The sequence below is a fragment of the Durio zibethinus genome, chromosome 8 (genome assembly GCF_047325235.1).
Source record: "Durio zibethinus cultivar Kanyao isolate XHJ-2024 chromosome 8, ASM4732523v1, whole genome shotgun sequence".
NCBI lineage: Eukaryota > Viridiplantae > Streptophyta > Magnoliopsida > Malvales > Malvaceae > Durio > Durio zibethinus.
In genome coordinates this window covers 22,387,974-22,414,756 of record NC_143169.1, presented here as the reverse complement: position 1 = coordinate 22,414,756, position 26,783 = coordinate 22,387,974, and the positions used below count along the sequence as shown (strand labels likewise).

The 26,783-nt window shown below is 32.2% G+C and overlaps 3 protein-coding genes across 15 annotated transcripts; 1 reads left to right on the top strand and 2 right to left on the bottom strand.

Annotated features, from left to right (window-relative positions):
• Window positions 1-6,430: 6,430 nt before the first annotated feature.
• Window positions 6,431-8,523, bottom strand: LOC111278989 (uncharacterized). 3 transcript variants are annotated; one of them, XR_002688856.2, is made up of 4 exons: window positions 8,165-8,522; window positions 7,646-7,739; window positions 7,220-7,360; window positions 6,431-6,754 (listed from the first exon to the last, which is right to left on the bottom strand). XR_002688856.2 is itself a non-coding variant. In XM_022865811.2 (3 exons), exons 1-3 carry the CDS (start codon window positions 8,427-8,429, stop codon window positions 7,353-7,355), a joined length of 417 nt encoding a protein of 138 aa, XP_022721546.2. In that variant the 5' UTR covers window positions 8,430-8,523; the 3' UTR covers window positions 6,810-7,352. The 3 variants fall into 3 exon arrangements, 2 of the variants coding, with proteins under 2 accessions (XP_022721546.2, XP_022721545.2); XM_022865811.2 differs by lacking the exon at window positions 6,431-6,754 and having other exon boundaries at window positions 6,810-7,360; window positions 8,115-8,523; XM_022865810.2 differs by lacking the exon at window positions 6,431-6,754 and having other exon boundaries at window positions 6,810-7,360.
• A 1,088-nt stretch (window positions 8,524-9,611) lies between these two features.
• LOC111278988 (uncharacterized) lies at window positions 9,612-15,190 on the bottom strand. Of its 2 annotated transcripts, none has more exons than XM_022865809.2 (10): window positions 14,607-15,190; window positions 14,097-14,191; window positions 13,735-13,802; window positions 13,601-13,644; window positions 13,257-13,334; window positions 13,012-13,165; window positions 11,036-11,188; window positions 10,694-10,798; window positions 10,278-10,343; window positions 9,612-10,054 (listed from the first exon to the last, which is right to left on the bottom strand). In XM_022865809.2, exons 1-10 carry the CDS (start codon window positions 14,927-14,929, stop codon window positions 9,980-9,982), a joined length of 1,161 nt encoding a protein of 386 aa, XP_022721544.2. In that variant the 5' UTR covers window positions 14,930-15,190; the 3' UTR covers window positions 9,612-9,979. The 2 variants fall into 2 exon arrangements, with proteins under 2 accessions (XP_022721544.2, XP_022721541.2); XM_022865806.2 differs by having other exon boundaries at window positions 9,612-10,097; window positions 14,607-15,182.
• A 292-nt stretch (window positions 15,191-15,482) lies between these two features.
• Window positions 15,483-26,648, top strand: LOC111278987 (protein ROOT HAIR DEFECTIVE 3-like). Of its 10 annotated transcripts, XM_089764720.1 has the most exons (25): window positions 15,484-15,732; window positions 16,458-16,578; window positions 17,229-17,378; window positions 17,789-17,855; window positions 17,934-18,036; window positions 18,911-18,981; window positions 19,092-19,155; window positions 19,240-19,305; window positions 19,477-19,524; window positions 19,611-19,673; window positions 19,790-19,846; window positions 20,161-20,319; window positions 20,411-20,479; window positions 20,604-20,695; window positions 21,117-21,195; window positions 21,282-21,447; window positions 21,758-21,882; window positions 22,690-22,952; window positions 23,040-23,136; window positions 23,223-23,387; window positions 23,721-23,825; window positions 24,273-24,367; window positions 24,471-24,567; window positions 25,044-25,302; window positions 26,337-26,648. In XM_089764720.1, the coding sequence occupies exons 2-24, from the start codon at window positions 16,575-16,577 to the stop codon at window positions 25,278-25,280; spliced, it is 2,442 nt and encodes an 813-aa protein (XP_089620846.1). In that variant the 5' UTR covers window positions 15,484-15,732; window positions 16,458-16,574; the 3' UTR covers window positions 25,281-25,302; window positions 26,337-26,648. The 10 variants fall into 10 exon arrangements, with proteins under 10 accessions (XP_089620847.1, XP_089620846.1, XP_022721537.2 ...); XM_022865802.2 differs by having other exon boundaries at window positions 15,484-16,578; XM_089764719.1 differs by lacking the exon at window positions 26,337-26,648 and having other exon boundaries at window positions 15,485-16,094; window positions 25,044-25,439.
• Window positions 26,649-26,783: the final 135 nt, after the last annotated feature.

Here is a 26,783-nt window from a genome sequence, read left to right as displayed (position 1 = left end):
TGACAGATTTTTGCTTTCATCTTTGATAATACATTGATCTACATTGATGATATCTTATTATTTTCTTTAGATGTCACATTTCATACAGTTATAAGATAAGTTTCAGACAATTGTTTAATAATATGGGATAATGCTCTTAGAGAAAAAAGATGATCATTGACACCTTAGAAATTGATTTCCTATACATGTATTTGAAATATGAATAAAACATAGCTCAACCACACATTGTTAAGACACTTAAAGATTTTTCTTATAAAATCTTTCCAAGAAACAAGTATAACAATTCCTCAATGTAGTCAATTACATGAGTGAATTGTTCTTAGATCTTGCACAAATAATTCATCCCCTCATACAGATGCTAAAGAAAGAACCACCTAAGTGATCCCAAAAGAAGACAAAGTCAGTACAAATGCTAAAAATAAGAACGCAATCACTTCTAACTTTAAAGATTCCTTCAGATGAAAAAAAATATTATAGACAGATGCAAGTGATAAATTTTGGTGGGCAATCCTTATCGAAGAAAAAGATGAAACCAAATAAATATGTGAATACAAAAATGATAAATTCAAAAAATCAAAAATCCATTCTCTACACTAAAAAAGATTTTAGTTGTAAAGTATGAAATCCAAATATTTAAATTTCACCTCATTAGTTACCATTTTCTCATGAAACTAGATATGTTAGTTTTTGACCAGTAGATATGTTAGTTTTTGACCAGATACTTAATTTTTAAAAAAAAATGTCAAAGGCATAATTACTCATACTCTCTCAATGGTTTTTAAAGTACTTTTCCACCACAGCACATAAAAGGAAATAATAATGTTCTCCCAAAAATGTTATCTAGACCTCCTCCCAGACTTCTTTCGAGTTCTTTAAAGATTATTCCACTCATTTCTATGATGAATCTCTCACCCTCACCTTTTTCTTCTTAAGCCCCTCAATCAATAAAAAACATTTTCTTTACCCTTACCTTTACTAGCCAAACTACAAACCATTTATCCCAAACACAAATCATAAACCTGTGTTTTTAGTACAAAATCTCCCTTCTAAAATACAACAAATAATTGTACAAAAAACCATTGACAATCGTGCCAAAGATCTCATTTTCAAAATACAAGCTATATTCATAAAAAAAAAAAAACCTAACCATGGCACCAGACCCATTGGGCTACATCCCAAGTATCTTTTTCATCTTTTCCAGATTCTCTATATAGCCAAGCTATTGAAAAAAGCTTTGGTTATTCTATAGTATTTATGTTAGCTTTACACCATTGCCATCAAATTTAACTCATCAGAACTCACATTGGTTACTATCGTTTTAACCAATACAAAATATCTAAATCAAAAGGATATTGCACTTGGAAAATTCTTGAGATGGTTCAACACCTTGCACAAATAGTTCAACCTCACCAAAAACATTCCATAACACAACCATATCATCTTCATGTTTCACAAACCTTGCCAAATCTATGAAGGTTTTACCTTTTTTTAAGAACACTTGAATATCTACATATGCAATCCGTACCCTCTATACAAATCCATATTTTTATATGCTTATATGTACAAACTTCTCTTTAAAAGATTGTAAAATCAATCAAATCTCCTAGATCCCAGCAGAACTTCCTTTTTTCAAAAAAGAAACTATAGTAATGGTACCCTCAAGAATATATATAAAAGCACTGTACAATCACCTTGACAAATGGACTCTTAAACCCCCGTCAATAATTGGTGAAGTGATCTATCTTAAAGATTGGTAAACTTTGACCTTCATGATCTAGTTAAATTAGCCTAACTTCCAACAAATTTTTACTGACAAAATTTAGAAGATATTGCAAGAATAAGAGAAAGATTTGAATACAAAATGTACAGCTAGCTATTCCAAAATTGTGACAAAAATCCTACAAACTTTGAAAAAGAATTATTTCAATGGGTAGACAACTGTTTATCCATCCAATACCTTGAAGATTTTTCAAAATGATCCAGTAAAAAATTCAATCATAATGTTGAAGTAAAAAGAAAATTTCCTGTTAGTCCAATTATATTTAATTATGTGTGATGCTTTTAAAATATGCTTTCCAAAAGTCCTCCAAAAGATTCCAAGATAAGATGATGGCACATCAAACTTTGCTTTTGTCAACATCAACTTTGACGTCAACTTTATGTCTACTTTAAGTCGTTTTCAAGTCAAGTCTACTTTTCTAAAGCTATTTTGATAAAGTAAAAAAAATCTTACTTTTACTTTAAGTCAAGTTGATTGCTTTATATTTACTCATAAACTCAACATTATTATTATAGGTCCTATTTGATTACTATTTGCTTACTTTTCTCTTATATAAATTTATAACTCATTCTCACAGAAGGAACAAGTCATAACTTCCCCAAAAAAATTTTCTTTGCAAAAAATCCTCTTTATAAAATATGTTTAGCAAAAACCTCTCATCTCTTTTGGTAAATTTTTCCTCTTTCGTCAATAGTTAGGTTTAGAATCAAAGAGTTTTCTATATCATAGTGTGCAGTGATATAAGTTAAGTATGCTCTGCAGTTACCAGCGTATTATGTGTCTTTTGCATTAGAAAGCCTTATAGAGTTGTTAAACAAATCATTGATCCACCCAGCTAAAGAAAAGTTACTGTACCAAGATCTTACTAAAGTAGGCTACCATATTTAAAAGCATGTTTTTATAAAAGTCAGGCCACCAGTTGACGTTATGTAGAAGAGCACCTAGTCGTAAACACCAATTAAAATACCTTGATTATATGTCTGAACTATGGACTACTTATGTTTGATATTTTTTCAATGCAGGCAATTGATCACTCTACTGTCCTAGAATATCCTAAAATGATATCAGAGCACAACTATATATAGAATTCTTCTTTTGTTCTGTTTTTAACAACTAAGTTAGATAGGAAAAACCGAAAGAGTTTTAATTCTCATGAATTTATCAAATACTAACAATTCACAACCTTTCACTTTTAGATCTTCTTTTAATTTATCTTTTTCCCATTCTCTTGTACTTAAAAAATTTTTTTCTTTTAAGTTAAATTTCTTTTATGAAGTAGATTACATCCCAAAAAAGATAACTTTTAACGCACCTAACAATGTCGGATCATGGAAAGACATTATAATTTAGGAAAACTGTGAAAAAAACAATTTCTACATTGAGTATTATCTCAACTATACCAAGTACTGCATGTTTGTAATCTTTGAATCTGATATCCAATAAAGCTATCATGGTACATACAAGAATACCATTTTTATCATGAAAAGTCAAAGCTATTCTGATAGCACAAAAGTGGTATGAGTGTAACCTTGCTCTAACCACTATTGTGAAAATTTTTTCAAAATCTGGAGTAATAAAATGTTATCGAGTTCCTACTGGAGAATACATTGATCAAACTTTGTGACTTGAATATACTCTTTTGGGGCTTAAAATTTTGGCTTTAAAGGGTTTTTATGGATTTGGTAAATGAAATGGAGGTATTGAAAAAAGCAATATAATGGTTTATAATAAGAAGGATTGTTGGGATTTTTTCATTAAGTCAAATGATTTTCCAAGGACTCTATATGTCTTTGCAGTCACAAAAAAAAGAAACGCATCAAAAGATTCAGACCTTTCAAAAACACTCATTTTTCTAAACATAAAAAATTATTTAAAACAACAAAAAAGCCCAAAAGATTACAGAAATTCAAATTTGGTAGAAAGAAAAAGATCCAAAGCAAAAAGGAAATAAATGCTTTCTTTGCAAAAAATCAAGACATTTTGCATAGAACTACCCCAAGTCAGACAAAAAATCAGTAAAAATGATATAAGATATTGCTAATATCTATGTTATTTATCTTTCAAATGATGACCATAATCAATTTTCTCCCTTGATGAAAAACAAAATGAAATATCATTGTTTATGATCAAGTAGTTTGATGATGATAGCTCAAACTCAGACTCTAATAATTATTCAGATAATCAATGTTTTAAATATATATCAATCCAAGAACTCCAAAAAATTCAAACCCTTTAACCTCAAAAAATGCCTTTTGCCTAAGTATAAATTTTTACCTATAAACACTTTTCTCTTATAACAATTACAGACTTGTGCTGCGTAAACCATAGCCAATCCTATTGTGTTACCCAAAAACCTTTAAAAAAATAAAAAATCTTTTTCAAAATCATTGATAAAAATATATTCCCTAAAGACTTTATCAACAACCATGTTACTCTTCAAATATTCTCAGATTGTCAAATAACCCAAAGAATTTTAAGATTATCACTTTCACAAAAAAACCTTGTTATTGACATTATTACCAATATATCAGGTTTAAAACTCAATTGAAAAAGGTATAAAATTTGAAAGTTATTTCAGACCTTGAAAAAAACCTTCCAAACCTCTTCACACTGACCATTCAAACATATTTGTTCCAGGAATTTAGACAAAAGTTTATTCAAATTTCATGTATAGAAAATCATTTAAAAATTTTTCAAAAATGCAACCACCCACTTTGGTAAAACCCTGATTTTTTCATTACCCTTTCATTCAAAAAATATGAAAATGCCAACCCCACAAAAGCTAATTGCTCAGGAATGAATTCAGATAATTTGAAGCTAGCAAGTTAAGAATGTTCATAACTCTAGGCACAAAGATTAATTAAACCAACTTTTTCTCCATAGGTGTGTAAAATGTTTTATGTCAATAAACATTCAAAACAAGTTCGTAAAAAATTAAGATTGGTGATTAATTACAAACCACTTAATGTTTTTCTTGTAAATGATAAGTTCCTGCTTCTAGATAGAAAGTCATTGTTTGCAAACTTGTCACAACCTAACATCTTCTTTAAGTTTGATCTCAAAGCAAGATTTTGACAATTATTTATACATCCACAAGATAAATACAACATTTATCTCTACCTCAAGTGTGCATGATGCAACCAGGACAATCTTATGACTCAGATTTCTCTCATTTCCAAGAATTCCATAAAGAATAATATAAACACATTTCAAAAATTCCAAACCCTACTGAAAAAGATGAATACGAAAATAAAAAAAGTGTTTCTCATGCAGAAGCAGTTTTAAACTGACAGATTGAAAATTCTCTTCATCAAAATGCCTACTTAACCATAATAGAAAATAAGTTGGACCAAGTCAATCATCATTTCAACCAAGGTCTCGTTAATCTCTAGAATATTATTCTTGAAATCCAATCAAGAATAATGACTCTAAATCGAGCACTCAGATACATGACTGAAACCAACACTGGCTTCACTCATATTTTCACAGAAATAGAGAAAGAGATGAAAAAAAAGCATTTATTTTCTTTTTGCCTTGGGTATTTTTTTCTGCCAAACTTGAATTTTTAAAATTTTATAGGTTTTTTGTTGTTCTGAACAACTTTTTGTGTTTAAAGAAAAGTGAGAGTTTCTGGGAGATTTGAATCTTTTGATGTGTTTCTTTTTTCTATGATTGCAAAGACATATAGAGCCTTTAGAGGAGTATTTGATTTAGAGTCTAAAGGATGAGTAAAAGCATAATCTTTCTAGCTTTCTGGAGTTGTTCACCAAGTTTGCGATATATTTATGCTCTTTGCAAATCTTATCAAGGGTTTTTATCATTATCTTGTATATATCACCAAGATTCATGATTCTAACATCAAAAGATCTTAGGTTGAGTTGAGTCATTATTTGTTGTGCAAGTTCTTTTAAAATAGAATTGAAAAAAACTTGCTTCAGATTGACATCATTGAATCCACCAAGTATATAAAAATACTGAGAGAACTATTAATAGTGTCTGTCAAGATCTTTTGGGTGGAAGGAACAGCATTTAAGCTTAAGGAATTGTTCTTTGATTTTTTTCAATTTGTGAATGTTTTGGCCACAAAATATCGCTGAAAACTGAAATACAACTTCTGTAATTGTTGGGCATTGATAAAACTATAGTTGTTTGTATTCATCAATATTGTTTCAAAAATTTTTTAGGGTTTTAATAAGTTTTGAAACAAATCTGATTAAAATTGTATTCATCGTAACACTGGAATTAGAGTTTAATGTCTTATTTCAATTTACTGGACTTTGAAAGCATTTTGGTGAAAATTTATCCATCCACATTTAAATGCCTTCTTTTGCATAGGAAATTATGTTTCACATAATAAGGTGAAATGCTAGGCAAGATGAAATCTAAGGGCCTAGAAAGCACGAGTAAGAACTGAAGCTATATTCCGTGGTCGTCAGGTCCAAAGGCAAGCTACTGTGTCATTAAGGTCCATGCAATCTCTTGTAACGAATCCAAACTCGAGTAAGAGCACAATGTGTGATATCTTCATAAGGACAAACTATGCAAAAACTAATAGATGAATACCACAACCAAAGAAGCTGAGGTTAGATATGTTACTTCTCTTTTTCTAAAATATTTAGTATTTTTATGAATTCTGGAGCCTTAAGTTGATTCATGCAATCATTATATGACATCTCATAGGTTTAATATTCAAATCACAATATCTACAACTCATTTCTCTATCTCTAGGCTACCACATCCTTTATACCAAATACATATATATATATATATATTGTATTTGAAAATACCAAAATACTAATACCAATTTACTTATATCTTACTAACAATTTTTAGAACTAAGAGCAAAACAACAAATGAGACTGAATACCTAATTTTGAGTACTTCGTTGTTTAGCTATGAAATTTGAACATTGTCTGCTTTTAGATACCAAGCATCCTAATTATCAACCTTGCACTAGATCATGAGATTGAATACCTAAGAAATACAAACGACATAAAGAATAAGAAACTTTCTTTACTGAGAGAAAACCATAATAAATATAATAATAATAATAATAATAATATCAAAATTACATTATTAGACATTTACAATGGTAGAATATTATTCAATGGTTGTCAACAAAGGCAATTTGTCCTTCCTAATACAATCTTTGATCTCTAAATCGAGTCAAGGTTTCAATTGTTCTGAACAGCTAGACACAGATCAAAGCAAATACAACTACATTTCTAGATAAAGAACTACAATCATTTCATAACTTTTGTTTCTGAGTAACAATTAATTCTGCAAGTATTTATATATCAAAAAGACAATCTAGAGGTCGACATATCAGATAGCACTAAAGAAAACATCTATCTGAGGAAAGAACAATATTCCTCCAAGGTGTCATCAGGATAAGCAGACCCAACAAAATTAAGCAGAAGGTGCTGTGAAATTGCTTACTTGTACCATATTTCAGGCAGCTTCTAGATTTGATTCTGATCAAAACATAACCAAAACAAAAGAAGATGCTAAGCAGTAATTCTTGCACGACCCTTTGCTATTCTTCGAGCAATGACTCTGCGGCCACCCTTCGTCACCTTGCTGTCCGGGTGTAAAAAAAAAGTACGAGTAATTATACACTTTTGGTGAGTATAACAAAGCAACAAAAAAAAAAGGGCTTTCTTCATCAAGTAGCAGAGGCAACCATTCTAAGAAAACAGGTTTTAATCAACAATAAGGTGGGTTTTAATCAAAGCCACTGAACCAGCCATTCTGATTTTTCAAATCAAGCTATATTTCAAACAAAATCACCAACTACAATACTGATACTAGGACAGACGAATTAGCAAAAACTAATGATTATTAAGAGAATAAAGAGGGCTATACCGAGCAAAAAATCCATGATTCCTCTTACGCCTGATGTGACTAGGCTGATATGTTCTTTTGGGAAATAATAGCATTGGCTCGCTTGATGAATCTCCTGCACAGCAGAAGATATTCAGTAATGAAAGCAGAAATCCCAAAAGGAAGCAAATAAAATCATCTAACAAATTATCGAAACGGAAAGCCTAAAACTTTAATCACAGGATTTCTCACGCAAACCTTTATGAACATGTCCCATTTAAAAAAAAAATAATAATGGGGTTGCAGGAAAAAAGATTGCAAGGGTATGCCACAAACTGTTGGATATGGAAACAAATACAATATTGAATAATATTGAACTTACTTGAAATTAAAGAAAGGAAGAATTAAAGCAGAGGCATTCATCACAAACAGTTAAGAGGAAGATAAACATATAACAAGTGAAGATTTCTTAAGAATTACTAAAAGCTAAGATTGAAAACTTTAGAATTACTGTTTTCGACTTGGTTTCAAAGCAATCAAGCAGAGAGAGAGAGAGAGGACCATCGGGCAGTAAGAAGCGGAGTGAAGGGAGGCCATTGGGATAGAGAAACCCCAGAGAGGAGACATTAGAGAGGAAATCGGCGTCGGCTTGAGGCAAACGGAGAGAGGGTTGTTGCTTCGAGAGAGACGATAACAGCTGAGGAGTGATTTGGAAGCCTTGATTCAAGATTCGGTTGCTGGAAATCGGGTGGGGATTGAAAACCGGATTCGCCATCACCCGATTCATCAGCGACGCTCCTGTTCGAACTAGGGCTTTAGTCGCCATTCTTTTTCTGCGTGCGTTGCTTTTGTTTTTTTTTTTCGTTGAAGAAATGGTTTTTGCTAAACCCTATAGAGCGGGTAGAAAAGAGCGAGGAAACGAGAAAGCAAAGAATATTTATATTTATATGAAAATTAGTAAAAAGGAAATTAAAATCATTTTATATTTTTTATATGAATGTAGATTTTTTTTATTAATTTTACATATATACATTTTTTTATTAATTATTTGCGATGATCAAATAATTAATTTTTTTATTAATATTTTATTTTTATTAATTATATATATTATTAATTTTATAATTATTTTTAATTATGATATCAATTAATAAAGTTTTTTATTAGATCATTTTTTTAAAAAAATTATTTATTTTTATTAATATATAAATTTTTTTGTAATATCATTATTTACGTCTCAAAATATGTTAACATATCATTAATATAAAAATAAAAGAGTTTTGATAGTGTAAAACAAGAGTTGATGAGCTTATTTAAATTATTTTGAATATTTAAAGAGTTTTTTTTTTTATATTTTACTTAAACTTATTAGTTGGTATTGAATCGGTATGATTAAAAAAAATATTCGATTTATTATTTTATTATATAAAACATCAGTTCATAACGGTTTAAAATGATTTAATTATAAAATTGATCTAATTATAAAATCAAATCGATTTCAACAACAATTCATCAATTCAACCAATCGAATTGACGATTCGATCCGATTTTGATAACTATATTCTAATTGATTCAATTAAAAAAATATAACTTCTCTTAATTTTATTTTAAAAAAAAAAAAAAACTAAAGATAAGGAGTTTATAAATCTTTTGGGAAGCTTAACTCTTTGAGGCTGGAAGAGTGATATTTTCCTTAATGGCTAATGATTTTCAAATGTTTTTTTTTTAAATATATATTTTTGCTAGTTCAATGATTTATTAAAGGTTAATTCAACACATTTAAGATCATACGAACATTTCACATTATCCTCTGCTCAAAGAGCAAACTTGAATTCCTATTTATCCCAAATCAGAAGAAAAAAATTTCTTAATATTAGATTCGAATTGTTGATACATGATTCTTGGCTCACATAGCAGACTTCGATTTCTTTCCAAATCAAAAGGAAAACATCCATCCCAATAATTCAATAAATTTAGTGAATTGTGGGTTTATGATAGTGTTGCTCAATAATTAGTCAACCACGAAGGTAAACTTCAAAAAATGATTAATCATGAACACCATCTAAGTAAACAAAGATGAGATTACATATAAATCCAAAAAAAAATTTAAAAAAAAAAAGGAAAAAAGTGGTGAGGAAGAAAATAAAAAATAAATAAATAAAAAAAAAAAAACATCAACAACAACAACAATTTGTGTGGAAAGCCGGTGATCATATAATTTAGACCAGGCTATTCCCTTAAACCAAGATACCCAACTTAATGATGTTTAAAACCCCCTTAAAAAAAAAAAAGAAAAGAAAAGGGAATAATAAAGCACAAATCAATTGATGACAAAACGTAATAGCTCCTGCAGCTGTATACAAATGACTGACTAAAATTTTATGTTGGTTCCAAGGTTCTATTGCTCTCCATGAAGCATGCCTGAGATCCAATCTGACGCAGCTGTTTGGACGTCTGATTCAATTTGTGGGGAAAGCGATAAAGGAGTTACTGCAATCTATCATTTCAAGCAAAAAAAAAAAAATGAAAGAACCAAATCAACCACTATTAAGTTAACATAAAAGAACCATTTCGTATTTCATAGGTTGATTTCATGACCATGGTTAAAATGAAAATGAAAATCAATCATTCAATTCTTGCATCATTGGATGACACCAACTGCAGGGATGTAACTTACAAATCCATTATCAAGTGCCCTGAAATCCAAATCCTCGTCTGTGTCTTCCTGTTCTTTATCTACAAACTGTAAAATATATAAACCCACATCAACTGTAATCATCAAAGCTAAGATATTCATGGATAATGAAAAAGATTGATGAAACAGCTAGCAAAAATTGGAAAAAAAAAAAAAAAAAAGGGAGGGTTTTAAGCTTTTGAGATGCATATGCAACATTTATGAGACAACTGCCTTTTCCCTCTTACAGATTCCTAAGTAGGCAAACCCTAATTCTATGGAAGAGTTGAAAATATCTTAAAATGAATATTAATTCAAAATTGGACTTCTCATTCAGGTTCACCAACTACAAAGACAATAAAAATTTGGTTTTATGGAAATTCAGAACTTTCGGATTTCTTAGTTGGAATTTTTCCTACCTCCATTCGGAAGCACTTTTTCACTTTATTTGCATCAGATTTAACAGCCCCAACAGACTCTATCTCCACATTATTCCTTTGTGTGGTCAAGCGGCGAGCAGCACCCTGAGGAGAATATGCATACATTACCAAGAGTAAATAGTGAGAAAAATATCGATCCTCCAATTTAAAGAGATTAACATAAAGAAATGCATGTGCTAAACATTTTTCTCTCAAACATATATATATATATATATATTTTTATATATATATATATATATATATAATGTGGACATGAAAAAAAGGGGATTGAGGAAGGGGAAGTAAATGATGTAATCCCTTTCAATAAAAGGAAAAACTTACGGCAGCAGATGCATCTCGGCTAAGCTGTGCAAGTTGGATCCCAAGACTTTGATGATTTGACATAAAATGTGCAGCAGAAGGATGCCGATTACCTGAAACAGCTTGCCAACTTGGAGCAGATCCCCACACACTTTGCTTGGTCAATTTAAAACCCTGTCACATATAAATAAGCAAGAATAGATGAAAGACGAGACCAGATGAAATTACATACTGAAAAGAAAGAAATATAGCAGTACATATTCTTGTCTAATAGGCAGCATTTCCTCTCTTTTTTATGCAAAGTATACAGCAAAGATGAAACAATAACTACACATAACAGTAAGAGCGGGGGAGGGAGCATGCAACTCATGTAAGGAAATCATGCATTGTGCTTGAAGAAAAAGAAGGAATATTGAGCTAAACAGATTTTATGAAAGAATCTGATAAAAAAGACACTATATCAACATAAAAGGTCATTAAATAGATCAGCTCTTAAAACAAACAATATACTGAAAAAAAAAATTAGTTGATGCGGTTATCATATAGAGTTATCCCAGTAGAACAAAAATAAGCAGGTACATATTACCAATAGAAAGATCAAAACTTAAGGCAATAAAGCAGATCAATTGTGTACGAAGCATCAGTCATCCAGAATAGATTATGAAGTCCAACCAGGGCTCAAACTCCATCCATCATAATTTATGTGTAAGACATTAAAAGTAACAAAAAGGCACAACTAGACATGTTATCTAAAAGAGTAGTTACACAGTCCGAAAATTTTAGTCCGAATTGTGTCCAACCAAACACGGTGACATATTGTGTAACTCTATCAAACTTCAAAGGCCATTTTTTTTGTGTCTAGTCGGACACAATTTGAACTTATAAATTCAGACGGTTTAACATTACTGTATCCATATTCCAAAACAGCATATTTTAGTAAATATGTTGTTTGGAACTTGGATTGCCCAAATGTACTTTTCTACAGAACATCCAAATAACACGATAATGCTTCCTCACAAGGGTGATTTAAAGCTTTCCCATATTCAATGAAGCTTCCATTCACAAGTTGGAATGTTGGATGTTTTCTACTTGAAGCTTCACAAATTTGATTTTCCAAAAGGTTTTCAGCCAATCAGTTGGCATGCTGATCTTTTAAAAGGGAAATTACATCAGGGAAACTTGCAATTCATCAATAAAGAGCATGACCTGAAACTTCCTACCAGATTATACACTACTACGAAGTTTTCTAAGAATTTTAATTATATTAAAGAAGATAAGGCAAGATCCTTGTCTAATAGCCTCCAATAATGCTGCCTTTAGGAACAACCGGCTCTTTGATTAATAAGCAATGAAACTTCACCCATCCATTAGAATTAGGAAATAAACCTTACTCTCACTCAAATATCTATATCTAAGAAAATTAAAAGAAGAGCTAGACAGCTCCAAAAAGGGACATTTATATAAACAAACAATTCCAAGAATGCTCAATAATTTAAACCTGATATGTGTAGTATGACTATAAGAGTTCCCACACAAATTCATGCTATAACTTATAAACAAACAAATGAATATGAATTGATGAACAGATCTATTCATCTAAGGCATAAGCAAAGATCTTCCTCCTCAGCTCTAACAAAAGACTTTTTTATGAAGATAGCAACCCTAAAATTTTGCCTCTCCTAACATTAGAAGCACAACAGACAGTTGAAAAACAGTAATACTCAACACCCAACCTAAGAAAACTATCATCACCATCAACTACAATGTTTCATCTAATAGAATGTAATTTGCCTTTAAACAGTTGTATATAAACAAGATTGCTGAGGGCATGCTGAGGAAGCAATGATACTCAAACGTTCATCATTAGTTTATTTCCACAATTTAAAGACCAAAACAACTATTATATCTCATTTTAAATATGATAGACATCAGTATACATCACATCACTATTATCACAATCATATTTTATTTATGTCCCTACAATAAGGAAAGAAAACCTTGTTTGCAGAAGGAGAAGTAGGAATTTCTATACTTAGAAAGCAACTCTTAGGGAAAACACCCTTTTCAATATCTCTAATGGCTGCATTTATTAAGGGTAAACAAACAGCAACTGCATCTTTAAAATCACTTTCTTGGCTTTCTTCCCTCTTCCTGCAATAGTACCCAACACTCAAAAGAACATTCAATTATGAAAAGGAAAAAGAAAATAATAGACATTAAATCCCCATAAACAGTAAGTCACCAGTTCAGCGATATTGACAATGATGGTACACCACAAATTAATGCTTCTCTAGCTCCAGCCACAACACCTGAGTAAAACCTGGTATATTACACATTATAAATACACTTAGCATCCAAACAAGTGCAAACAAGGATTGACAGTAAACTAACAAGAAAACAACAAAAACACATTATAATCAGGAGATAAACAGTCAAAGGAAAACTTATAGCATCTTTTACAATAATCAATTAAGAGGGTAGTTTATGAACAAAAAAAAAAATCAAGTAAGAGGGTAGTAGTCCAACCTGTTAAAAACAAAGCAAAATTCAATTAGTATTATCTTGCAGGCTTGTTCAAAGACTTACATGTGATGACCACAGCTTGATCCCCGGTTGATTCCACTAATTACCTGGAAATTACATCAAATATACTATTAGTCAATAAATCCTTAAAAACAAATTATATTCTTAGTTCATTGATAACAGGATGAAAGCCTAACCAGCATTGGCCTTGACCATGAGAACAGCGCCCCAGACAATGCTAAGGAGACACAATCCACAGGAGTCCCTGAAAGCAGAGAACCATCATTGAAGCCGATCATCATCAAAGTTAACTCAAGTCTCAAACCCAAATCAAATTTATACAAGCTCGCAATCATATAATGACGTATCTGAAAAAAGGGTAACAAATAATAGTAAGAAAACTTCCGTTTCAAAGCAAAATTTTATCATCTAAATGATGGTTCTGACACACTATACTTGGCTGATTACAATAATACGGTTTCATATCCCAATTCAAGAAAACTGAGATACTTATAACTAGACAGGAAAATTGAATAACATAAATGCAAAATCATCGCACCTGATACTTCATAAGCTGTGGCACCATCTATTTCTGCTGGAGTAACAGTAATTGTTTCTCGGACAGTCATGGAATGACTCGAAACAGATTTGTCCCTAAAGCAATCCATTCAGAAACTAATAAATCACAGCAAATTACCAAATTCAATAGCCAAAAATTAGAAATGAAATATTTTTAGATAATAAATTCAAATTAATAAAAAGCAGAACAATGAAAATTTGATGTAACAGACATTTCCAAATAAGAAAATTATGACGCACACATAACCAAAAACAAAGAAGTTACTATGAGTGAAAGAAAATTTGCATATTTTTCTATTCTAATGGCAAAAAATTGATAAATGATGAAAAAAAAGGGTACCGACATATCCTGGTAAATAAACAATGAGAAGTAAACAAGAAAGTCCGAAATTGGAGATGACCCAGATGAGCAAATGCAAAAACTACGACAAAACGAACCAGAGAATTCAGAAAATTGGAGTAATTTCAAGGAAAAGAAAGAAAGACCCACAATTGAGGGGCGCAAACATGGACATTGTAGATGCCTGAACGGACCAAAGCTTGAACGAGATAAACAAGGCCAAGGGAATCAATTCCTTCCCCGTTGGTAACCAAAACGACAGGCTTAGAGCTGTCGTTTTCATCAGCAGCCTTTTCATTACAAGTAGAAGTAGATGGCTCAGTAGAATCACCACCAAAAGAATCATCCTTTTGTTGTTCATCGTTGTTGTTGCTGCTGCCGTTGTTTCCTCCTTTTCTAGTAAGAAGAACTTCCTGGAGATTGCTAACCAAGCCAGGAGGTAACACGTTGTTCTTCACAGAAGTAGTCGTCATTTTTTCCTTCTGAATTAAAAATGAAACCCTCAAGAAGAGATTACAATAAATGGGAAAAGTTAGATTTGCTGCAAAAAGAAGGTGGTATGGACAGATAAATAAGAGACAGAGGGGACTTTAAGACCGGAGAAAAAGCTTTTGAGATTGAGTGACAGGGAGAGTAAACTTTTTGATACGAGAGAGGAAATACCAATTAAATTTAAGGGTCCGGGCTGTTCTTTTTCTCTCTCTCTCTCTCTTACCAACTTATATTTACTTGACAACTAGTTCTAGATTTTGGGCTTAAAACACACCATATTTATTGTTTTTACATTTTTTTTTTTTCCAAAATGTTAGTTTTGTTCTAAAATAAAATGATAGATAGAGGTTACCGAGGGATGATGGGCTCAAATAACAAAAAAAAAAGTGTTTTTTTATTATTTAAACTTAAATCTGTTAAAAAATCGTGTAAAATTAATTTTTATTAATTTATTAGGTCTTACGTAAATAAATTTATTTTTGTCAATTAAATCTGACGCCATTTGAGGAAATTGTGCTTGTTCACCACCCTCATTTTGACCCAGTGCATCACTTCCTGGAATCCACCTATCCTCCATATGTTAATATTATCATCGGCCAATGTAACTGATCTCTTAAAAGTTCCCTACCTTCTAAAATGCTTGCCCAGGTCCACGAAGCCTTTGCTCCATTTTTTGCTTCCAGGAGAGAAGCATTCGGAAAATATCTTCCTTGAAGGATCTTCACCCCTTTTGGTTCTGTACTATTCTCCATTCCTGTTTTGCCAACAATGCTCTGTTAAACAGGTTTAAGTCTCTAAACCTCATTCCATCCTTATCCTTGCTCCATGTCATACTTTGCCAACCAATCCAATGAATTTTTCTCTCATCTTGCTTCTGCCCCCATCAAAATCCAGCCATTTCTCTATTGATCTTCTCACACATCTTCTTTGGCAGCTTAAAACAATTAATGATATATGTTGGCAAAGCACTAGCCACAGCTTTTATTAAAATTTCCCTTCCTCCCTGTGATATCAATCCCGTTTTCCATCCTTGCAATTTATTGTGAACTCGTTCCCTGATGAAGTTCAGGCTTTATACTTTCAATTTCTACCTCAATACGCTTTAGGAAAAGATGAATCATGGTGACAGTGAAAATTCTCATTCAAGTTAGATCCTCTTCTGGTTTGGAAAAAATCTATCGGAAATGTTAAAATCCACTTGGAAAGTACAACGTTTCAGTTAAACGACAATTTTTTTTTTTTGTAAAATTCGCCTTTCATTCATGTTTTATTTATATTAGTATTCAATTAAGTGCAGGTTAAGCTTAGCAAACAAAATTATTTACACTTTGAATGTACTCATGATAATGTAAAGTACCAACCAAACCCCTTTAAAAATAAAGAAAAACAAAGGAAAAAAAAAAGCTGTTTCAAAAAAAATGATAAAAATCCTTTTTCATGCTGTGGCAAAACATGATTGGTCACTGTACAAAACCGGAGGACAATTACAGTTTCCGCTATTTATTACAGGTCCAGTCAAGCCCGCCTTTATCGGAAGAGGAGCTTCAAAATATGCCTTTTTGAGATCTCTTTGTATGTCTGTCTTTCATTGAAATCGATGAACTCATCAATTTCTAAGAAGATTCAATGGGTACATTCTCTCATCGTCTCACCTTAATTTCTTTCTTTTTTTTTTGTTTTTTTTTTTGTGATTTATTATTTTACTCTCTAATTTATTGCTAGTTTCAATGATTCGTTTCTTCCTTTCGTCAATTAATTAATTTTTCGGTTTCTTTGTTTGATTTCTGTAATGTAACGAGAAGGAGAGTGTTAAAGCATGCAATGCCGCCTTAATGATTTTCTTTAAGGGGACAATGCGATTTGTTTTACTTGAAAATTTGGATTTGAATTTGATTTTTATGTTTTCAAAAGCTTCTTTATGTAAATCTGAAATTTATTGTGATGTTTGGATCGGGACCGGAGATGAAATTTATGTTTATTGCATGTTTGGTTGCTGAGAAAGTTAAGGAAAATGAAAAAAAGAAAACTGGATTGTGAATTATCAGCTCCTTAGATATTTAATACATCAAATTTCTCTATCAAAATTAATGAATATACTATTTGTTTTTGTTGAGGCATTCTTAAATATCTTTTCCTTGATCAATTGATATGGAGAATTTAATTTTAAATGAATAAGGAAAAATGAATCGGGCAGTTTAATGTTATGTATTATGGTTGGAACTAGGAAGCTTTTCTTTTCTTCTCTTTACTTACATATGCTATGAAAATTTCGTTTCTCAGCCAAGAGTGAGGAATGCTGTTCAACTCAACTTATTGACGGAGATGGTTCATTCAATGATGCTGGAATCGAACGTTTTATCAAGGAAGTAAAACTTGGTGAATGTGGGTTGTCCTACGCTGTGGTTTCCATCATGGGACCGCAAAGCAGCGGTATGCTTTGATATCTTCATGACATCCTGCTTTGTACTTATGCTTTCCTTGTTCCTAAGGTTTCTGTTCGTACTAAGCTGCTTCATTTATTTGTTGTACATTTTGTTTAGTGATACTGAATTTGAAATATGTCGGATACAACTGAGAGTATGATTAGCTGGAAGTTGGCTAACATCAATTTTCGGCAAAGGCATATTTTTCATATCTCACTTTGATATGAAATTGTTTCTGCATGATATTGTTGGATTACTTCTGTAATTAATTTTATATCTTTGTCGTATTATTATTTTGATTCTATTGCACACCACCGGCTGATATTATTTATTTCGTGTTTTATCATTTTATGGTAGCTATGTAAGTTCTAGTTGTGCCATTTTAAAATGTCACTTTGTTTTCCATGATCTTGACAGGTAAAAGCACACTGTTAAATCATTTATTTGGTACCAATTTCAGGGAAATGGATGCATTTAAGGGAAGGTAAGTTATGTTTCTCTGATAACACATTGCTTTTGTTTCAGTTTGTTCAAACAACTAATGGGATTTGCTTCTTGTCAGGTCTCAAACCACCAAAGGTATTTGGATGGCAAAATGTGCTGGTATAGAGCCTTGCACTCTAGTAATGGATTTAGAGGGTACTGATGGAAGAGAACGCGGGGAGGTGCTGATTGCTAGCATGCTTCCATCATTAGCATATGGTTTCCGAAAATTAACACTACATCATTTTATATACCAATAAATATATATGCTTGCTTTGTTATTTCCCTTCATTTTACCTTGTTAGCTTAAAGATTTTTTATCCTGTTTTCTAAAAACATAGGATTCAGGATGTCCCTCCCCTGCTCCCAAAGGAAAAGAAAAAAGAGTAGTTTTGGATACACATTTTGATTTATTAATCAAGTAGGTATTTCTGCAGGACCCTGATTTGGTTGCAATTTATCAACTACATCCTCTAAATAATTCTTACAAATTTTCAATGATTGGTGACTCTACTAATTTGGTAGTTGTAGGAATAGTTGTAAAATCGAATGAATTTTTGTTCTACCATAGAGTAAAATCAAATTAAAGGTCAGTCATTAGTTTTATTTTTGTCCAAGCTTTTAATTCTAAATGTTACTTTTTTTTCTGTAATAAGGTTCTATCCTAGGTGATATTTATCCAATAGCATGTTTTTCAGGGACATGGATTAATAGATTGTATTTGAAATTGAAGAAATCAAATTGATAATGTTTAAAAGAAAAAATTTGTTAATTTACATTGGGTTTTTTAGTTAAAAGAAGCCTTACTGATTTTTGAATGTCTTAACAGAGGTCTTGCTGCTCTAATAACGAGAAAGCTATAGTAATGAGTCAAGCTGAACTAAATCAATAGTTGGAATTCAGATTATAAAAGTTGAATATGAAATGGATTAGCTATGTGTATTTTTGTTTGTTGAGTTTTATCTGATTTTCCTTTGTTTTATGAAAAAGGGGGGAGGAAAGAGATTCTTGCTTTTTTTACATATCGTTTTTTTTTTTTTTTTTGACTTATTCCAGGATGACACAGCATTTGAAAAACAAAGCGCACTTTTTGCACTGGCAGTTTCAGATATAGTACTGATAAACATGTAAGGTTTGGCACCTACATGGTGCTTTATATAGTTTTGTACATTCATTTGTAAGTTAATTGCCATCAGTAGTATGTCCAAGTAATATTCTTGAGAAAACTTTCATTTAGGTGGTGTCATGATATTGGTCGTGAGCAAGCTGCAAATAAGCCTCTTTTGAAGACTGTATTCCAGGTATTCACGATCTTGCTGCCCTTTCTAGGCAGTGCCCTCAATATCAATTGGTTCTGTTATTTAATTGGCTGTATTTGGTTGCAGGTTATGATGCGATTGTTTAGTCCCCGCAAAACGACTTTGATGTTTGTCATTCGTGATAAAACAAGGGTGGGTACTGGGTGCCTTTCTTCTATCATGGAGCATGTTGCGCTTGTAGAGCTGTTTTTTTCGCCTTTTTCCTTAAAATTTTTCTTTATCTTAGCTTTATATTGTTATTATATATAATTAAGGATTTTCTTATGTCAATTTTATGTTTACTTAAACACTCCTTGTTGACAGACTCCACTGGAAAATTTAGAACCTGTTTTGAGAGAAGACATTCAGAAGGTAAAGATATTTGGTGCCTATGCTTCGCTGCTTTTCTAATTAATGTAAGTAATTTTTTGTTCTGACCCATTTCACTTGAACTGCAGATATGGGACTCAGTTCCTAAGCCAGAAGCACATAAGGAAACCCCATTAAGTGAATTTTTTAATGTATGATGTTGGGTTTTTATTTGATGCAACATAATTTTAAATGTTTAATGTCTCTCTATACCTTTTCTGATGAGTATTGCTTCTGATAATTTAATGCTGTTGCTGATAATGCCCAGGTTGAGGTTGTTGCACTTTCTAGTTATGAAGAAAAGGAAGAGCAATTTGAGGAGCAGGTACCCTGTCTGTGTTTAGGTCATCTAATTAGGACATTCAGTATTCATTGCATGCTAATGAAATTTTCACAGTACTGGCTGTTTAGAAGTTTGTTTAAATGGAAAGAAAGAAGTAGATATCATTCATGTTGTTGCATTTCTTTTTCACTTTTCCTGGTTGTTCTATGTAGTTTACTTTTTCTGGAGATGGCTAAACTAAAAGAACTCTACCTAGTATTTATAATTTTGAGTGTATGTTGGATGATGGTGCTGAAATTTTTTTACTAGATGGCATGCAAATGTGCAGTTTGTCTGATTTATTATTACTATTCAAGGTTGCTAATTTGAGACAACGATTCTTCCACTCTATTGCACCGGGGGGGCTTGCTGGAGATCGGAGGGGAGTAGTACCTGCTTCAGGGTTCTCTTTTAGTTCTCAACAGATCTGGAAAGTCATTAAGGAGAATAAGGACCTTGACCTTCCAGCCCATAAGGTAAGCATTTGGACATTATTTTGACTTTAACTTAAATGAAATTTGTAAATCTTGTTCATTTTTCTGTCATCCATGCTTTATTTGCCTGCAGGTCATGGTGGCTACAGTACGCTGTGAAGAAATCGCCAACGAAAAGTTTGCTGGTTTCACAGCAAATGAGGTATGTGGACTTGTAAATATGTGTTTATTCATAAATATTTGCATGTACACACACAGATCAACATCCTTTTGGGAGCTGGCTTTTTTTATAGAAACTGAAGCCAACCTAGTACTTCATATGACAGACATGGTGTGTGTTAGAAGAAGCTGTACGGGCTGGTCCAGTTGCTGGCTTTGGGAAGAAGCTAAATTCAATTCTCTACGCTTATTTATCAGAGTAAGACTACTTTAATGAGATCAAGATATTTGTTTCAGTTTCTAAGTTATAAATGGGCTACTATCTATGTAAGCATTTGGAAGAGCTGAGCTGACTTAGGCAAAGACCTCTTGAGTATTAAAGAAATTATAGCAGTGATTCCTTTTGTCAAAGTGGCTGTGCAAAACTCTGATACTAAACAATAAATAGGAATGTCATGATAACTGATTGCCAGCCTGATGATTTGTGATTCATGATGGTTATAATGGTATATTGCTTGATTGAATGGGTGCCTGAAAAATATCCTGTGGCATACCTTGGCCAAATAAGAGTCTGTTCAAATGATAAAATTTAAGATTGTTGGTTTTTCCGTATTGGTTTACCATGGTTTGCTGCCACATCAGTGACACTGAGTTCTTGTTTCATTTTGTTCTGATTTTAGGTATGATGCAGAAGCCGCATATTTTGATGAAGGTGTCAGATCTGCAAAGCGAAAGCACCTTGAAGAAAAACTGCTCCAAGTAGTAGCATTCTACTGTATTCTTGTCCAATTTTTGTTCGTTATTTAAATTTTTTCAACTCATTTGCTTTTTGTATTCTGATTTAGCTTGTCCAACCAGCCTACCAATCCATGCTAGGACACTTAAGGTCTGAAACTCTTGAAAAATTTAAGGAAGCATTTGAGAAGGCTTTGAATGGAGGGGAAGAGTTTTCTGTGGCTGCTTGCAACTGTACTGAATGTTACATGGCTTTGTTTGACGAAGGATATGCAGGTATGGTTAGACTTCATTAATCATTCTCTTAGCTATGAACTGACATCTAATCAAAGCTACAAAACACAAGTTCAAGAGCTATGAAATGGAAAAAATTCATTAAAAAGGTTTGCTGGGCAATAATAACTCATATAAGCAAAAGTGAGTTTTTAAACCATTACTATGATCCATAATATCAAATGATGAGCCTTCACTATATTCTTTGCATTTAATAGGTTTGGTACTATAGCTATGAGTCATTGAGGGTTTTTTTTTTTCCCACTTGATAAGATAGACTGAGTACATTTAGAGTTTGACAACATTTCTGCAGATGCTGTTGTTGAACTAGCAAATTGGGATTCCTCTAAAGTCAGGGATAAACTATGTCGTGATATTGATGCACATGTTGCTTCTGTCCGAGCTGCCAAGCTTGCAGAGCTTACTTCTTCACATGAGGTATGACAACTTATCTTTCCAGCCCTTCTAACCATTTACTTTATTTAAGTGATTATCCTCATGTTTATTGACATTCCAAATTACTTGCTGTTGAGTAATCCTAAACAATGAAGCAATATTATGAAAAGTAAGGGATAGTTTAACCTAACAATTTTAAAGCAGGAGTTTGTGTCTCATTTTGAAGTTGTGTGAGCTGGGTTACAAGGAGGCAAGGTCAACTGAAGGTGATACTGTGGTGTTACGACCTTTGCTTTCACTATCTTGCTGGCTGTTGAAAACTTCAAATTGTTGCAAATGATGTGCATTACTTTAAAAATAGTTTTAGCCCAATCAATTATGTCACATCAAACAGCTGGTTTGTTAAAACTTCGCTGTCTTGCTAGTTGTTGAAAATTTTACATTGTTGAAAACAATGTGAATTAATTTAGAATTTATTGAAGCCAATTAACTAAGATGTCATATTAAAAAGTTGGGTTATTAAAACTTTACATATCGGTGTCCAATCTACTATCTAGGTCTAAATAAGAAAGGCCTGGAATTTCTAGTTTAATTCTTTTGAAGACCATGAATTTGGGCCCTTAAGTATTTTGTTTTTCTTCTGATATTCTACATAGGGTAAACCAATTACTTCATATTGATGGCATGTGATGTGATTACTTCTAACTTGTGTGCTCGATTTCTATGTTATATATAGTTGATGAATTCCATAACATTTGAGGAATTTGTTATGGTAACATCCACAGCACATGTTTACGACTGGTTTAATCACCACTTGGAATCATACTGATAATTATGGTACATTTGCAGGCAAAGCTGAACGATGCACTATCTGGACCTGTTGAAGCACTTTTAGATGGAGCTAACAAGGAAACCTGGCCATCAATAAGGAAACTTCTCCAGCGTGAAACTGAATCAGCTGTCCCTGGACTGTCCAGTGCCCTCTCCGGTTTTGACATGGATGAACAAACCAAGGAAAAGATGCTAAAGAGTCTAGAGGATTGTGCAAGAGGTGTGGTTGAAGCAAAAGCAAGAGAAGCAGCTGGGAGGGCATTGATCCTTATGAAGGACAGGTAATAACACATTTCAATGTTTGAGTTAAAGTGTTTGATTTCCTAGACATTATACATTATCTAAATTGACTGTAAATTTGCATACAGGTTTTCATCATTGTTTAGTCATGATTCTGATTCAATGCCACGGGTTTGGACTGGGAATGAAGATATTCGAGCCATCACTAAAACAGCTCGCTCTGCAGTATGTTTATGTATTATTGTTTGTTGGATTTTAAGAATTATTCCTTGTTCTATCCTCTGCTAAACTTGTGTATTATCTACTGCTAGTCCTTAAAGTTGCTATCTGTTATGGCTGCAATTCGGTTGGATGATAGTGTTGATGATATTGAGAATACGCTATGTTCTGCCTTGATGGATACCAAAAATAATGCTGCTCCGACTAAAAGGAGCATTACAACATTCGATCCACTGGCATCAAGCACTTGGGAGGAGGTGAAGTCTGGTTCATACTGAGGATTTTTATGAGATTTTGTTGAACTATGTTAACTGCTTGATCATTTCATACATACTATTTATTGACCTTTTTATGCCTCACATGGATTAAACATGGAAAATTACAGTTGTCTGGGTTTGTCTGACAATGAATATTACCATAAATACCAAATTTGTGTGGCATTCGCTGCTAAATGTATAATGACGAGGCAACCCTAGGGTCTTGATACATTTCTGTAATTCTCGAGCTGTATCTTCATTATTTGAACGCTTTGTCTTTTCTTCAATGTATTATGCATGATTAATTCTTATGACTGATTTTGTTTGGTACAGGTTCCACCTGCCAAGACATTGATCACGCCTGTCCAGTGCAAGTCATTGTGGCGTCAATTCAGGGCAGAGACGGAGTACAGTGTCACACAGGCCATTTCAGCTCAGGCATGAATTTTAAAATTCTAATAATCTTGGAGATTTCATTTTCTCCCCTTCCCTGTCCAATATTGATTTGAATTGTCATTACATTATGTTAACTAAAATGTCGGACATCAAATTAAATTCTAATGCTGCATTGATAATAGTCAGATTGTCTTAAGAAGTGCTAGAAAAATGTCTATTGCAATTGCAATTCACCTTAACCGGCATTAGTTAAATTGCATGATTTGTTGCCGCTTCAATTAAATGTTGCACCAGAAACACTGTTGTGTTTCCCTAATTTTGCATGTGTACCGCCTCATTGCAGCATATACATAATTACTGTGAAGTGTTATTCACTGGAATTTTTTTTTTTCAGAATTAATATTTTGGTTTAGGTAGACATGTTATTGCCAATGCATCTCTTTTTTCCCTGAGTTTACTGATGCAGGATTAGTTTTCTTCTACTTTCAGGAAGCCAACAAGCGTGGCAACAACTGGTTGCCACCTCCATGGGCAATTGTGGCCTTGATTATCTTGGGATTTAATGAATTTATGACTCTTCTAAGGTTGCATGTTGCACTTGTAGCTTTGAATTAATTTTGGTTGGTATTCAATGATATTATCCTTGTCCGTTACTGGTGCTTACTTGCAAGTATCCCTTCATTGCAGAAATCCTTTATATGTGGGTTTCATCTTTGTGGGTTTCCTAATTATGAAAGCTCTATGGATACAGCTCGACATTGCTGGTGATTTCCGCCATGGCGCTGTGAGTATCAAACTAAAATTTTCTGTCTGTTTATTTTTGAGCATGCTTAAAATTATGTTGAAACAATTTACTTCAAAAATATTTAAAAACTTTTGGCCTTTTGGGTATGTAAACTTGAAATACGAAAGCAGATTGATGGAGAGATTTGCTTCAGTTTAGACAGTTGTCGGATCTTTTCTTTTTACTAATTTTAAAATGTTCCATTGGTCTCCATTTTTGCAGCTTATAAGTATTAGTATAACTTATGTATATCATAGTTGGAAATTAATTATTGAAGTGTGTTAACCTGCTGTTCGGATGGGATTTCAAAAAAGCAAATTTCAGTAGCATGGTATTCTGTACTGTTCTCAATGAGACCATCACGAACTATAAAACTGCCTTAATCCTTCAGATTATTTCTATTTTCATTGAGATTAATCTGTTTCATCCCTTTCCTTTTGATTGAAGGACTTGTTTACTGGTTTTTATGCTTGCAGCTACCTGGGCTTCTTTCCTTATCTACCAAGTTCGTTCCCACCGTTATAAACCTTCTCAGAAAGCTAGCCGAGGAAGGGCAAATGCCGGCAACTAACAATCCTCAAAGAAACCCAGCTACGGCATCTAGGAGCTTCCAAAACGGAAACACCAGCATTGATACATCATCCAGTGCTTCATCTGGAGTAACTTCATCTGGAAACGGGACCCAATACTCCAGCCCCACAAAAGAAGAATGAGTAACTCATTAAAATAAAATGAGTTAGTATTTATTTCATCCTACGGGCAATTTTTTAATTTTTTAATTTTTTAATTCGACAAATGAGGTTAAGAGATTAAGAAATTGACACATGTCTTGTTTTTTATTTTTATTTTTTAAAAGATTAATATTACGAATATTTTTTAAATTATAATAAAATATTTAATGTAATATTTAAATTTTAAAAAATTTTAATATAATATTTAAATTATAAAATTATTAATTAACATAATATTTAAAAAATTATTTGTCTATCATGTGACATCATTTATAATTAATCATGTTAAAGATAAATATTATTTTAATTAATAAATTCATAATTTAAATATCATATTAAATATTTTATTATAATTTAAAAATCATTTATAATATTAACCTTTTTTAAATATAATTTAAAAATCATATATCACATTATTAACTTTGCTTGTGCAGTCTATACATTTATTGACAATTTAAAAAACAATCTCTCATATAATATATATGATAAATTATAGTTAAATTTTTAACTTTACAATAATTACGAAAGTGATACATATTTTTAAAGTATATTTTAAAAAATAATTAAAAATAAAAATAAGATTTTTTCATCTTTTAATATGAATATATATATATATATATGTATATGTTCTTTGTGTTTTGATGATGCTTGCGTTGCGCCTGTTGTTATGGTGAGAGTTACATATCTTGATGTCACAAATTAGCGGTGACTGATGAAACCAAATTAAGAAGAAGAAGATAGGAGAAATAAGAAGAAATAGATCAGAAAATTGGAGAGAATAGAAGTAGAATTTTATGATATTTTCATTTATTAATCTCATCACGTAACAGCATGTCTTTTTTAAACTACTAAAATTCCTATTTTTGCTAATTGTAAAGGTCCAACAGAATTATAGCAACTGACGGCTCATAATTCTTAACTGGCTAATTACAATTTTGCGAAGCCAGCTCCTCTGACAGTCTAGATATCCTTGCGGACCATTTTTGTCCTTTCGTCCAACATTCTAGTGCTGATGTATGCCATCATTTCATTTTACAGCTGCAGTTCCTTTCAGCTCGATTATGCCACGGCCACCTTTTTGTTTGTTCCTCAATTTCACTAACTAATTTCATCACACTTGAAAAGGCATTCATTTTTGTGCAAGTGCGGCATACAAGGGGCCCAGTCAATTTCTCGCGACAAAGCTCCATTAAATATATTTTTCTTTGTCTTTTCCACATTATTCTTCGGTCTAGGTTTAATTTATATTTTTACCTTGATGACTTTTGGGTTATGCTTGTTTTTACCCAATTTGTGAGTATTTCTATTGTCATTTTGCGATTGTTAGCAACTGAAATTTGGTTCATCGCCTCTTGTATCTGCTTTCCTTTATCAAGTGTTTTTTTTTTTTATTAATTATTTTATCAGATTAAAATTAAAAAAACACGTGATAAAAAAGAAGTAGATCTCTTCTGTTTTTTAATTTTTTACTTAAGGAAATTAGTT

Coding starts and splice junctions, on each gene's coding strand:
- LOC111278989 (XM_022865810.2), bottom strand. CDS start 8,429: ATGGCGACTAAAGCCCTAGTTCGAACAGGAGCGTCGCTGATGAATCGG. Junction 7,740..8,164: donor CCGCTTCTTACTGCCCGATG/GTCCTCTCTCTC, acceptor TCTGCTGTGCAG/GAGATTCATCAAGCGAGCCA. Junction 7,361..7,645: donor AATCATGGATTTTTTGCTCG/GTATAGCCCTCT, acceptor ACACCCGGACAG/CAAGGTGACGAAGGGTGGCC.
- LOC111278988 (XM_022865806.2), bottom strand. CDS start 14,929: ATGACGACTACTTCTGTGAAGAACAACGTGTTACCTCCTGGCTTGGTT. Junction 13,335..13,600: donor TCAAGCTGTGGTCATCACAT/GTAAGTCTTTGA, acceptor GTAATATACCAG/GTTTTACTCAGGTGTTGTGG. Junction 13,166..13,256: donor TTGTCAATATCGCTGAACTG/GTGACTTACTGT, acceptor GTACTATTGCAG/GAAGAGGGAAGAAAGCCAAG.
- LOC111278987 (XM_089764720.1), top strand. Junction 17,856..17,933: donor ATGGATGCATTTAAGGGAAG/GTAAGTTATGTT, acceptor GCTTCTTGTCAG/GTCTCAAACCACCAAAGGTA. Junction 20,480..20,603: donor CTGGTTTCACAGCAAATGAG/GTATGTGGACTT, acceptor TTCATATGACAG/ACATGGTGTGTGTTAGAAGA.